The 13,942-nt window shown below is 41.4% G+C and overlaps 1 protein-coding gene across 26 annotated transcripts in view; it reads left to right on the forward strand.

Annotated features, from left to right (window-relative positions):
• EPB41L3 (erythrocyte membrane protein band 4.1 like 3) overlaps positions 1 to 13,942 on the forward strand; it is a 149,852-nt gene that overhangs the window by 102,125 nt on the left and 33,785 nt on the right. For all 26 annotated transcript variants that reach the window (XM_051609574.1, XM_051609577.1, XM_051609569.1 and 23 more), the window contains exons 4-8: positions 3,308 to 3,412; positions 5,657 to 5,699; positions 9,162 to 9,237; positions 10,667 to 10,885; positions 11,866 to 11,953. In XM_051609574.1, coding sequence (XP_051465534.1) covers positions 3,308 to 3,412; positions 5,657 to 5,699; positions 9,162 to 9,237; positions 10,667 to 10,885; positions 11,866 to 11,953 — 531 coding nt within the window. The remainder of the gene's footprint in view (positions 1 to 3,307; positions 3,413 to 5,656; positions 5,700 to 9,161; positions 9,238 to 10,666; positions 10,886 to 11,865; positions 11,954 to 13,942) is intronic.

Genomic DNA, 13,942 nt, shown 5'->3' on the forward strand with positions numbered 1-13,942 from the left:
GTACCCATTTATACTGTTCAGTCTATGTTTTGCATTCTTCTACTCTCTTGATTTTCCAAAGCTTTAATCTCATTCATGCCTGAAATATAGCTAAGAATATTTCTGGAGGAGAATCTTGCCATATTTACCTTTCAGAAAAACTTTTCTTTTACAGGAAATTTTATATTTCCAGTATTTTATAGCGTGAAGTCTAATATTTTTTTCATTTTTCTTGTCATCGTCTTTTGGACTGCTGAGAATTAGTTGTCATTTTTGACATTAACTTGTTCCACAGTAACCAGCAGACTGTCAGTCTTCTGTCTTAGACTTGTTACCCTAAAATAGTGGAAAGCAAAGGTTTAGGATGGGTTGAGAAGCTGTGTGAATTTGTAACTTGACCTTTCCTCCTCCTCCCATTTTCTTATGCCAAAGTAATGATACCCATGCCTTGTCTGGCTTGCTTATTTGGGCACACAGTGAAATGAAAGCAATTAACAAGAGCACGAGAAGTCTTTTCAGTTTCTTTAATTATATATTCCTAACTAAACATCTTAATTTCCCACAGATTAATGCAGTAGCCTCCCCTCACTGTGTTTTTGTGCAATGTTGTTTTAGAAAGAGGATGTGCATGCTAATGCTACATGGATATAGAGCAGCAGTGCTGCATATACACTGGTACACAAGGAGGTACATGGGGATTTGGAGGGCATCAGTTGTGGCTACATTTCCAGGTAGCCTCTGCTCCCCAAATGACAAGAGCCCTCTAAATCCTGCTCTCATGGATCAGGTGTGACCTAAGAAGAGGTGCAGCGACTAGACTGCAACCTGAGGGTCATCTGTCTGGACACTGATGGGATGTTTCTGTGGAGAGTGAGAAGAAGAGTGGTCCTGGTAAGGCTTTGCCTGGACCATCACCACTTCACACCTGGTGTCTGGTGAAGAGAAGACCTAGTCTGGGAAGAGCTGTCAGTTATACATGGTATTTCTGACATCCTGTCACAGCACCAGCAGGTCTTTCCCATATCCTGATGCAGCAGCAGTTTTGTGGAAAATGGCTGAGCACAACTTGGGCATCTTTGTACAGGAGGAAGAGGTTTAATTTTGTTATGGATAAAAATTGAGCTATGCAAGTTCTTCCAGGCTTGCCATACTTATTCTCACTTGGCCGCAAAGAACAAGAAATCCTGAGCACTGTTTTTTTTCAGTTGGTTGGTTTTTATTACAACACAGCCCCACACAACTGTTTCCTGCAATTCTCTGTTAAAGTGCTGTACCTTGCAGCTGCTAGCTGCTGTTTCTCAAAACTGACATCTGTGTAACTGCATGGATGGGCCACGTAAAATAGCTCCTCTTTTGGCCTTGTGTCATTCCTAAGAGGACATTGAAGTGTCACATTTCAAATACAAGTAAATGATGCAGTGGTTCAGGCATAGTGTTTCTCAAAGCAAGTGTCCTGTAGAGCTAACTTCCTTATTTCTCTCCATTCAGTACAATTATTTGGTTTGCAGGAAAAAAAATGAAATTTGGCAAAATAACAGCATTGGTTGTTTGTAACAGAAACATGACTGTCTTGGCTTGAAGGTGCTGACTTGGTACCTCTCTGCACACCAGCAGTCGATTCTTTTTTATCTGCCTGATCATCTCCATGAAGCATCAAGTATAGAACCGCCTACCTCTTTTTATCTACTTCCAATTTCAAGGCATGAAGAATTAACTAAATATTTGAAATTACAAAGGAGCTGGGGTATAGTTATGCTTTCTACTACAAATTGGAAAGTGTGTTGCCAGGAGAAAGAGGCCCTAAGTGTGTTTCCTCAAATTATGCTGGAAGATACAGTAAATGAAGTTACAGCAATATGCTCGCAGTGCACTTCTGTGCCTGTTTTTTCTCAGCTGGAGGACATTTGTCAGACTTTGTGAGCCACACTCATTGGTTTCCCCATTGATAAAAAGGTAGAGGGTCCCTTTCTAATGTGCCATCAGATCTGCATTAGAAATACCAGGAGGTTATGCTTCACAACTCCCTGCATCATTTCTTGCACTGCTTTCACAGGGTGTTCGGCACCAACCCTCAGTTCTCTCCTTTCCTTTTCTCTTGGCTTGTTTTCTTCTTCTAAAATAGCTGGAGGCTGGTGTTGGGCTCCATGGGTTTGTTGGCATAGCTGTGTCAGCTTGGATTGTGAAATATCCATGCCCCGGCCAAGGCTGCTGGGCTGGCAGCATGATCTGTGGCAGCTCTGTTGGCAGAGATGTGTAAATCCAGGGGCTGCATTCTCTCCTCTTTTGTGTCAGCCTCCTGTGCTACATTTGAAGCAAGTAGCATGTTTCTAGTCTCCTTCAAGTCATCTGTATACTACAGAGGGCAAAAATGCAGTGCTGACATCAGCCGAAGTATCTAGGTGTATGTGTATTTGATATAAAGTAGGGAGGTTGTTTCCTTTAACTGAGTTGCACTTACGGAAGCAGGCAGCAATGAAACAGTGGCTCACGTAATTTTGAATTGCTCATTGTCATTAATGCATATCAACGTTGGCATACGTAGCTTATAAAGAAGGCATTTCTGTCTGTGTTTGGCTTTTTGGAGGGTTTGTTGTTTGTCTTTTTTTCCTCAGTGTCATGTATAACACTAAGAACTAGGATGACCTGAATTTTTACTGTCCAATATGAGATACTATGAAGCTTCTGCTAAGGGCTCTTGCTGTTGGCAGTGAGAGATCTCCTCTAATGTGTTAGCAGTCAAGAAGGTTAGTGGGACACTGGAAAACTGTTTTCTTACCCAGATGCATTGCCAGTGAAATACTAGGCTTTTTCAGTGATTTCAGTAGATGGTGTGTCGTTCCCCATACTCTAGACAAAAAACGATCCTGGAATCAGGACATATTATTACCAAGGCAAGAAATAGCTCCACATTTGGTTTTTCCCCCAGTAGATTGACCCCTAGACACAGCTCTGATAATCAGTGACAGAGAATATTTTGTATCTTCGTTTCTTGTTACTCTTGCATACAAAGAACACTCCTGTTTGCTGAAGTAGGACCTCAGGACCCATTTGAAATTGTAATTTCTGAAAGAAGAGATCTTCTAATTAAAACTTGAAACGTGACATGACTTATTTTTACCTCTGCCAATACCACATGAACTTTTACAAAAAGCTGATCTGCCCCGTTCAGCAGATGCTTATGAAACTCTAGATCAATAGGTTTGAAAAATGGATGAGTTTAGGTAAATAATTTTGGGGTTATTGATTTGAGAATTAAACAGACAAAATGTTATTTTAATGCTTATTTTATTTTGCATGTGTGATCTTTTTTCCAATTCATTTCCCACAGAAACGTTCCAGAGGTCAAGTGCTATTTGACAAAGTTTGCGAGCATCTGAACCTTTTGGAAAAAGACTACTTTGGGCTAACGTACAGAGACACAGAAAACCAAAAGGTAACCCATAAAACTGTGACTGACCTTTGGCATGTGGACTTCAGAGCTCCACAAGACACCACCCCTCAGACACTCACGAACAGTTCAGAAGTTGTTGCCTTCCTCACCAAGTTCCATAGATGGAGCTGGAGCTATTGCTTTTTCTAACTCTATACCCCTCAAGAGCATCCTTTGTGTTTCCCTGACTTCCCTCTGTGTTGGCTATTTATGACATGAAAGAAGTTAACAATTTAGCTGGTCCTCTCTCCAGCATGATTTATTTCTTTACTATCATAGATGAAAGTCAGATTTACATTCAAATATAAATGTAAATCATGTAATTCTAAACTGCGGCTTAATAGTAGTATGGTTGGGATACAGATAGGTAGGAGTTGATTGGCTGCTTCTGCTAAGTGCTAAAATAAAGAAAGGCTTTAAGTCTTGACTTGCGTTATCTGAGTGTTAGCGTTGATTTGGCTAAAGACATAAGTCTTCAGAAGCAGTTGGCAGCAATAGTGAATCACATTCTGCTTGTCTGCATCTCAGCTTCAATGTTAAATAAGCTGTGTATTAATGGTGTCCAAGATGATCTTATGTGCAGGTTATATATATGTATTATTTTGGACATGTTATGATGAAAGAGAGAGTATCAAAGGATAATTCATGTTATGTGTTTTTGGCATTTAAAGGTAAACATTTTGAAAGAAATCAGTAACCAAACCTTTTAGCAATATGTGCCGTAGCCCATCAGAGCTTACCCGGTGAAGGTCTTTTGTGCTTTGGTTGGCCTGAAAGGTCTTCCCTGATGGAGCTAGAGCTATTACAGCTTCTTCAGACATTTGTCTTGTGAAAAAAACAATTTTATATTCTAGGCTTCCATTATATATGACACAAAATAAATCAGTCCTTTTTTTTTTTTTTTCCCGCTTTCCCCTTTCTTTATAGACTTCTAAATATAAGGATTTTATTTCTGTTTCAGAAAATCACTTAAGCAGAAACTTGGTTCATGCCAGTGCAAGGTAACACTTTAGCACTTGCTTAGTTTTGAGTTGTGGTAAGAGTTAGGCAGATGCTTAAGTACATTTTTGGGTAGTTGTGGTTTCCTGTACTGGAAAGAGGAGAATTTGTTAATTAACAGGTGACTTAGAAGTACCAAAAGAGTACTGCCTGCCACCACGTTTCTTGGTCAATAACATGCATATTTTAAATATCAAAATACTTAGCAATTCATCTCCATCCTCTGCCAGATAACTTCCAGCCAGACAATAAACACGCCCATATCACATTTTGCCTTTGAAAACAGAAATCCTGATGCATCTTTTATTTTTTGGTGCATGGTGTTCTTTTGTGCTCAGCAATAGCTGGAGCTCTTCAGGCTCATGTTTTGCACCATAGACCAGGTTTGGACAGCTGCAAACTGTTTGTTTTTCTTGGGAGAGGATTGTTATGTTCTGCTTGTTTGCTATTTCTTTAGTATTTATTTTTCACTGATACATTTGTTTATCTTCCTTTGGAGAAAGTGGAACTTTCCTAGGGGAAGTAAACTTTTTGTTCTGGGCTGTGTAACAGTTCAATTGTTTCTGCTACAGAACAAGATGACAGCAGCACTACGAGACCCCAAGCTGCTGTGCACCCCTTTCAGGGGAATTCTGTCTGCTCCTTCGCATCTGTGGAGTAGCAACACATCACTGTGATAATTCCCCACCTCTTTGGGAGGGATTTTCTCTTGCATGTTCCCTGGGCTCAACGTGGCATGGATGGGGGCAGCCCTGGTGCTGCAATTCTGCCTCTGGTGTTCCCCTGCCCTCTCTCTGCCTCTGTGGAGCCTCTCATGCCCATGTCAGGTTGCCAAGGGGGTTGTTCTCTGTTCCATGCTTGCTTATCCTTTTCAACCCTTCCAGGATTAGAGCAAAAAAGCAACCAACCAACCAAAAAAAAAATTCTTAACAAGCTTGTATAAATTTAATTTTCCCCAAAGACACTCTGAAAAAAGGTTTATGTGGATTTATTTTATTGATTTCTATTTTTTTCTTTTTTTTATTTCAAACCATTCACCCCCCTAGTGTCTGGGAAGGTTGATAAAAATCCTGCTGCTACTCAGGGTCGCATTTTGAAAATTAGTATTATCCCTGCCTACTGCTGCTTCAAGGAGAGCAGGGTGGCAGATCTTTGTGTGTTCTAGCTTTGACTCATAGCCTTGTTTTAAAAATAATGTTTATTGTGGTTTTTAATTCAACTTGAAAAAAGGAAACATTTTCTTTGCAGAATTGGTTGGACCCTGCCAAGGAAATCAAGAAGCAGATCCGAAGTAAGTTTGTTACTGTTTGTGTGTTTATTTGAAGGGGTCTTGAAAACTTTTCTTTCTCATGTGTCTGGATGCTAAAAAAATCTGCACAAAAAGTTTCTTCTCACAAGCCCTCAATGCTTGTGATGGTGTTGGACCCTAGTGCCGCTGGGCAGGGATGTGAGAGGCAGAGGGGGCTCCCCAGCACATTAGCAGTCACTATATGCCCATCACCCAGCCAATCTGATCCTCTGGGCTTGTTTGTGAATGGCTGGGGTTACTCAGTTTTGGATCAAAGGGTCCATCCCACTAGGACTCCACCAGTAGTTCAGCAGCCCCCTCTCCCCAGCCCCATTCCCTCGGGGTGAGGAGACAGGTGAGACAGGGCCATGGTCCCCTTCTCCATACCTTCACCAGAAGAGTGTGCTCCCCTGGGGAAACAAAGCTGATTTCACAGTCTTCTTTTGCATCCTTTCCTGAGTCTCTGGCACAGAAGTTACCTGCATCTTTCGGGTATTTTACCTCATTGTAATTACAGGCGGTTACTGAGGCTCGTAACATGTGAACTTGCATTGCTGAAAGCAACTTGACATTTGCAGAGATGCAAAAACCTGAAGTTTGACATTAAGCAATATAACCTTACGGACTAGGCCGCACATATCAGTTATTTATTTGCATTACTAATCTTTATATCATACCCAGGAATGCTGCTCATGCCTCGTACTGAAATACACTCTAAAATATCTTTCCTTCCCACGTTTCAAAAGCTTGAACTTTGCTCCTAAATTGACCATTCAATTCACAGAGACCCAGTCAATTTTCTGCTTCACATGAATATTTTAAAAAGCTCGGTTGTTAAATTTAGCCATCTGCTACATTAGAAATTCAAAAACCTCTTAAAGGAAAACCTTGTCAAGACTTCCAGGCTCAAAATTTGACCTGCCTTTTTTTTCTCTCCTCACTTTTTAAAACAGATCTAAAGTTTGTGTGTGTGACTTCCTTGGACAGGAAAGCCTCAGTAGTTTTTTTTTCTTCCACATTTTGTAAATTATCTTTTCTAGTACTTGTGGTTTTACAAGCAAGTATATCTGGTAGTTCACATTTGTTGGGTCAGGCCTGGCAAATTAATCATTCCCCTCTCCAAGATTCAAATGGTTAATTTACAATGGGTGGATGGAAAATTTCCCCACTTACTATGAGCAACCACACCTTTCCACCAGTATTGTTTTCATTATAAGTAAGTGATCTGCAATAAAAACTACTGAAAATCTGACTTTTTTTTAATCTCTTGAGAAGATGGATCTGGAGAGGAAGGTGCTGTAGACCTTGATGAGTCAGGTTACGCTGATGGCCAGTGCAAGTAAAACAGCTCAGCTTCGCACCACTGATTTGAAATGCGTTTAATATGTGCCCAAAGCTGTGAGGTAGATGATGAAAGGTTGTGACAGCGAGAGATTAACCAAGGCAGAAGAGTCTCATCCTGGACTTGACGCAAGGGACAGTTGTATTTGCAGAAGATGACAGTGATCATTTGCTTGCTCTGTACAGTTCAAGTTTGGAACAGGACAACAGTGGAAAAGTAGGGTGTTACCCGTTACCCTTTCCAAAACATTTACATATAATCCTTCTAAATGCTGGGTGAGTTGTACAACACTCAGATATCCATGATTCCACTGCAGACCACAAAGATTTCATCCCAGTGGTTGAGAAATGAGGCTTTTGCCATGTGTGCAGGCCCTGGATTGCCCTCCATTGGTTATAACCTGCTAACTTGCACAGTGTTAGGTTTTATTTAAACCCCTGCAACCAAGGGATGAAGACCCCTCACTCTGGTATCTTAACCATCCATACTGTATGATAGGCTACATCATAAATTTGTGTGCACCAGAGGAATAAATTTCTGGGCCATGGCTTGTTCCCTCTGTCACCCTCAGGCTTTGTTCCCAAAGTGGACCAGTCCACTCCTGATGGGACTCTGCCCCATCCTTGCTGCAGGCAAGACTTCCTTCCACCATCTTTTATGGTCCAAGGGGTGGAAAAGTTCCTAAAATCAAGAAGACGAAAAATTTCACCAAGAGCTTAAGTCCTGATGGTAAAGTCAAAAATCTTGCACATTGAGCCTGTTTTCTTGGGTGCGTGGATGACCCAAGTGGATTGGGCTTTGCATGGGATGAAATTTCATTGTTGTTTCTAAATAAATACTTCCAAGCACCTGATTAGGACAACCAGACAGTATTTCCAGGCAAATGGACATTCAGTTTGTCCAGCATACAAGCTATCTCACTTGAAAGTACACCAGATACATCTTCTAACCCCATACTCTTTAGGAGGTACCTAGGCACAAGATGCATCTGCCTTGAAGATCATGGGAAAATCCTACCTTGCCAGTTTTATAAGGAAAACTCCTGTTTTTCACTTTATCACAGTGATCTATTTCTAGTTAGATTTCCACTTTGACATCAGTGTGTTTCAGAGAATAGAAGTGCCATTACTTCAGCTTCAGTTTCTTGACTACAGAAATACTGTAATTTACGTGGTAGAAGTATGTGTAAGAGGTATATACCACAAGAGAGGCCTTGGTGAAAAGCCTTGTTACTGCAAAACCACTGTGTTGCTTGTTGGCACCCTGTGATTTGGGGTTTTGTTACTGCTTTTTGTTTGCATTCGAGACATGAGCTCATATAACCTGCCCCTTTTTTCAGAATAGCTTTTATATATACATACTATGTTCAACTCTTGATATTCTTGATATTCTTTCTTTAGTCTTGATATTCTTTCTTTAGTCTTGATATTCTTTCTTTACAATATTTAAAGCTAATACTCAAAAAAACCCTCATAACATTCACAAACTGTGGTGATGCAAACTGGTCTCCATCCCACGGGTCACCTAAACTTACTGAAATAACTAAATAAGAATTCCTCAGTGTTACGTACTTCCTTTCAGTCATACTCTCTGTGTTGGTCCTTGCAGTTTTATCTGCACAATACTTTCTGTCTGCTGGAGACAGAAGCTATGTGCTGAGGCAGCACTCTGAGAGGATGCTGTGAGTTGTTTTGAGTAGCCAGACCTCAGCACATCACCCCACTCGAGAGCCTGTTCGTGCTCTGGCTTGTCGTGTTTTCAGCACCTCAGTGTTTTGTGTTACTGGTTTTTAAAGCTTGTATAGGCTATGTTTTCAGATGGTTAATTCCAGTAAACATTTTTGGACTGAGGGTTCTTTTACTGTTAGTAATAAATTACTGATCCCTTAGGGCTATCACTTCAGTGGAAATCTTAATAAATAAGATAAGAGCTGTAAAGTCTGATCTAATACTGTAACTGTGAGAGGGAAAAGTAGTATCTTTGGAACAATGTATGGGGAAATGATACTATATCCTGTTGTTATTAATTGTGTGGCTGGGGTATTTTTAAGTCTGCTGCAAACAGCATGAGCATCTCTTCTTGCGCTTACAGTTTACTTTCGGTCAACCTATGTTCTTTTCCAGGTGGTGCTTGGCAGTTTGCATTTAATGTGAAATTCTACCCTCCAGATCCTGCCCAGCTATCTGAAGATATTACCAGGTGTTTGAAACATTAAATACCTTTCTAGAAGGGGCTTAAGAGCTGTTCATAGTAGTAGTACTTGCACTCTAATTATCCAAGAAAAGGAATGTTTTGTATTCCCTTTGATGTCCTTTCCCTTATGAGCTTGTGGAAAATCTGCAGTGCTTTGGCAGAAAGACGCCAGGAACAATGTCTGTTCTCTGAGCTAAGACGACTTTTTATTTTCTATAATTTAACCCTAAATCCAAGCTTTTTCAATATACATATTCCTGAGAGTTGATTTTGATTTTCACAAAAATGCTTGATGCCCAGTTTTGACAGTGGTAGATTATTATCAGTAAAGTCATAGCTATGAAAGTAAAGAAGTGGAATGAAAATAAGCATGTGTGTAAATTTTGTATGTCATTTGATGAGGTAAGCAGTTGATGTGCATGGTACAGGGAATATGGTGGTAATGAATGGCTGCTCCCTGCTGTCCAAGTCATTTAGCACTGCAGTCTGCACCTCTGCTCTCTGGTTTTGCATACTGATTGCAAGCACAAGCAAAAAAAAAAACCCAAACCTCACCTAGTTTCCTCCTTGGTCAAAGGCAAGAAAACCTTGGACCCATGACAAGTTTTATACCATTGGCAAGCTGTTCTCTAGCCTGTTCTAACATTTTGCAGCCTGTGGATATTTTTAACTTCCATTGCTTTGTGGACTGCTTGTTGCACGGTAGCATGAAGCCTTTGGCTTAGATCAGACTTCCCTGTGCTACACTTTTGTGCAGAAAGGCAGCGTACCAGGAGTTCACACTCAACAGAGGTCTTCCAAAAGAAAGGATTTGTTTTCTCTTCGTGTTGACCTCAAATCTCCCCTGGGAACTCTGTGCCTTCAGCACCAAGCCAACACTTTTCATTTTTTTTTCCTGTTTTCTTTTATCTGGTCACCCTTTGTACTGGTTATTGCTGAGGTTTTAGCAGCATGTACTGTTTCAATGTATTGTTGAGAAAGCTCAACTGTTTGCTCATGAGACAACTAACTTTTCTTGATAGCTTGGAGTTCACCTACCCTTTAATGAACCGTATTTGGGGCTTTTAATGGTTTTTTCTTCTTAAAGAAAATAATTATCAGGTAGCTATATGTCTTAGTGATTTATGATAAAAACCTGGTATAATTAATGGATAATTCTCCACCTAGGTCACCAAGCAAAATAATAACCTATTTTATTAAAAAATGCCCGTTCTGCTTTATAAAGATAAATAAGGCATTGCTGTCCATAAGTTAGGCAAGGTGCAATGTTGGGTTTTTTTCAAAATTATTATTATTATTATGTTTGTTAACACCTGAAAAACTTTGGCTTTGAAGTTGTCTGCAAATTAGTAGAAAAGCTCAGGCCTATGCCAGCACTCTTTTGGAGGCAGCAGTGGAGTGACACTTTGTAAGCCATCTTGGTGTTCCGTTACAGGTACTACCTCTGCTTGCAGCTGAGAGATGACATTGTGTCAGGCCGGCTGCCCTGCTCGTTTGTCACCCTGGCCCTGTTGGGCTCCTACACCGTGCAGTCGGAGCTCGGTGACTATGACCCTGACGAGTACGGCAGCGACTATGTCAGTGAATTTCGCTTTGCTCCGAATCACACTAAGGAGCTGGAGGATAAAGTGATCGAGCTGCACAAGAGCCACAGGTAGGCAGGGGCATTGGTGTGGGCTGCAGCCTGCCTTCAGGTACTGTTCTGGCACATCAGGATATCATAGAATGGTTTGGGTTGGAAGGAACCTTAAAAATCATCTAGTTCCAACCTCCCTACATGGGCAGGGACACCTCCCACTAGACCAGGTTTCTCAAAGCCCCAACCAGCCTGGCCTTGAACACTTACAGGCATGGGGCATCCACAGTTTCCTTCGACAACCTGTTCCAGTGTCTCAGCACCCTCACAGGAAATAATTTCTTCCTAATACCTAGCCAAAATCTATCCTCTTTCAGTTTAAAACCATTCCCCATTGTCTATCACTACATGCCCTTGTAAAAAGTCCTTCCTCAGCTTTCCTTTAGACCCCCTTCAGGTACTGGAGGACTGCTATAAAGTGTCCTTGGAGCCTTCTCTTCTCTGAGAAGGGGCTGAACAACCCCAGCTCTCTCAGCCAGTCCTCACAGGAGAGGTGCTTCATCATCTGGACTCATTCCTGGAGCTCCAGTTCCTTCTTGTGTTGGGGGCTCCAGAACTGGACTCTAGTCCTCTAGGTAGACTGGACCTCTAGGTACTGGACCTAGTACTCTAGGTGTGGTCTCAGGAGAATGGAGAAGAGGGGGAGAATCACCTTCCTTGACGTGCTGGCTGTGCTTCTTTTGATGCAGCAAAGGATATGGTTGGGTCTCTGGGCTGCAAGTGCAAATTGCTTGCTCATGTAGGGTTTCTCTTCAGTCAACACCCCCAGTGTTAAAACCTGCTGCAGTATACCTAGTAAGAGTGTTGTTTGGACATGGCTTTTGTCTGAGTCTTTGGTTAGAGAATAGCTTTGCAGGGTGGAAGATAACAGGGTCTACACCAGAGCTTTGGCCATCTGGCTGTGTTTTTGATAGGCTGTGAGTGTTTTCCAAGTGCTGGATTTTGTTTCAGTCTCTGTTTCCTTAACAATGATGGTTAGAATTGTTTGCTTTCCTCAGGGGAATGACACCTGCGGAGGCTGAGATGCATTTCCTGGAGAACGCCAAAAAACTGTCCATGTATGGAGTAGATCTCCATCATGCTAAGGTATGGACTATAGTTCTTTCACTGGTCATCTTTCTCCTTTGGCATAGTACTTGAACCTGCGGGATCTCCCTGATTTATTCTTTTTTGTTTCAAGATGGGCATTTTGTGAGATATATCATGTATCAACACAAAGAAAGATGACTCATGGGATAATCACAAATATATCTTATAAATGTAACATAACATAACCTAGACATTCAAAGATGTTGCACATAACCCTTTCATGTTGATTAAACAATCAAATTATTTAAGAAAGTGCTGAGTGGATGGAGCAATGAGGAAAAATATTAGAAGCTGTTGAGAGAGTGATCAATTGTCATTTCATTCAGGTATGTTTTCAAATTTAATAAGGCCAACTATGGTATCTTAACTAGATAAGCAGATCATTTCTAACACTGCAGAGAACTTCTAAGAAATTATTTAGCTGTGATGGAAACCTATTTAGATTGCTGGTAATGGAGAGACAGCGACTTGTCTCTCTTTTGAAGTATGGTCGTTGCAGTTGACTGGAAGGGCAGCAGTTCTGCTGGAAACATTCTCCCACAATGAGGTAGTTTCTCTAATAATTGGCAGGTTAAGTTATGAGTAAAACATCACAGAATCACAGAACCTTAGGGGTTGGAAGGGACCTCGAAAGATCACCTAGTCCAACCCCCCGCCAGAGCAGGATTACCTAGAGCACATCACAGAGGAACGTGTCCAGGCGGGTTTTGAATGTCTCCAGTGAAGGAGACTCCACAACCTCTCTGGGCAGCCTGTTCCAGTGCTCTGTCACTCTCACAGTAAAGAAGTTTTTTCTGATGTTCACGTGGATCCTTCTATGCTCCAGTTTGTACCTATCGCCTCTTGTTCTGTCACTGGACATCACTGAAAAAAGCCTGGCTCCATCTTCTTGACACTCACCCTTTACATATTTGTAAACATTGATGAGGTCACCCCTCAGTCTCCTCTTCTCCAAACTAAAGAGACCCAGCTCTCTCAGCCTTTCCTCATAAGGGAGATGTTCCACTCCCTTAATCATCTTTGTGGCTCTGCCACAAAACCTCCCAGTTCAGTGTCATCAGCAAACTTGCTGAGGCACACTCTGTTCCCTCATCCAGGTCGTTGATGAAAACACTGAACAGTACCGGTCCCAGTACCAACTCCACTGAGGGACTCCACTAGTCACAGACCTCCAACTAGATTCTGTCCCATTGACCACAACTCTCTGACTTCTTCCTTTCAACCAGTTCATGATCCACCTCACTACCTGATCATCAAGACCACATTTCCTCAGTTTACCTACTACGAGGATGCTGTGGGAGACAGAGTCAAATGCTTTACTCAAATCAAGATAAACCACATCTACTGCCCTACCATTATCTATCCACCTATCCACCACATGCTCATTCTTACTGTGGCTTGGGAGGGCCGTGTGTCAGTTGTCTGTTTTTTGGTTGTCTGTTTTTTGGGTTGGGTTTATTTTCCCAAATAAAGAATTACCATTTTGGTCTTCACGCTTTAAAGTAAGGCTAATGGATTTTAATGTCTTTAAAGTTAGCGAGCATCCTTGGCAAATGAGTGTTGAACAAAGAATTCTGAGTTGTGGACACTGCTGCATTTTGTGTAAGGGTCAAATTATTGCCAGCCTGTTTTTATTCTGCAGCAAATCCTTTCAAGAACCAAGATAAATTTGCAGCTCACATCTTGAAAGGGCCTGCAACTGCATCCCTGGGGCATTTTGTAGGAGCTGTGCATGTGTGTTACAGAATTCAAGGCAATCTTTTGTGTTCTGTTAATTGCTTTTACTGAAAATGAGAAATCTCGATATGGCTCAATGGGCAGCACTCTACCAGGAGGCACACTGCTGCTTTCCCTGTGTTTTGCAGATAGGCACAAAATTTTGAGGTACATTTGGAACAGAGAGAGAAGTGGATTGGGGAACATCACTCAGTAGCTTTTTTTTCAGTATCCTTTGTTCAACACAAAGAAATCTGCAAAGCAACAACA

Source organism: Apus apus, chromosome 2, assembly GCF_020740795.1.
Source record: "Apus apus isolate bApuApu2 chromosome 2, bApuApu2.pri.cur, whole genome shotgun sequence".
NCBI lineage: Eukaryota > Metazoa > Chordata > Aves > Apodiformes > Apodidae > Apus > Apus apus.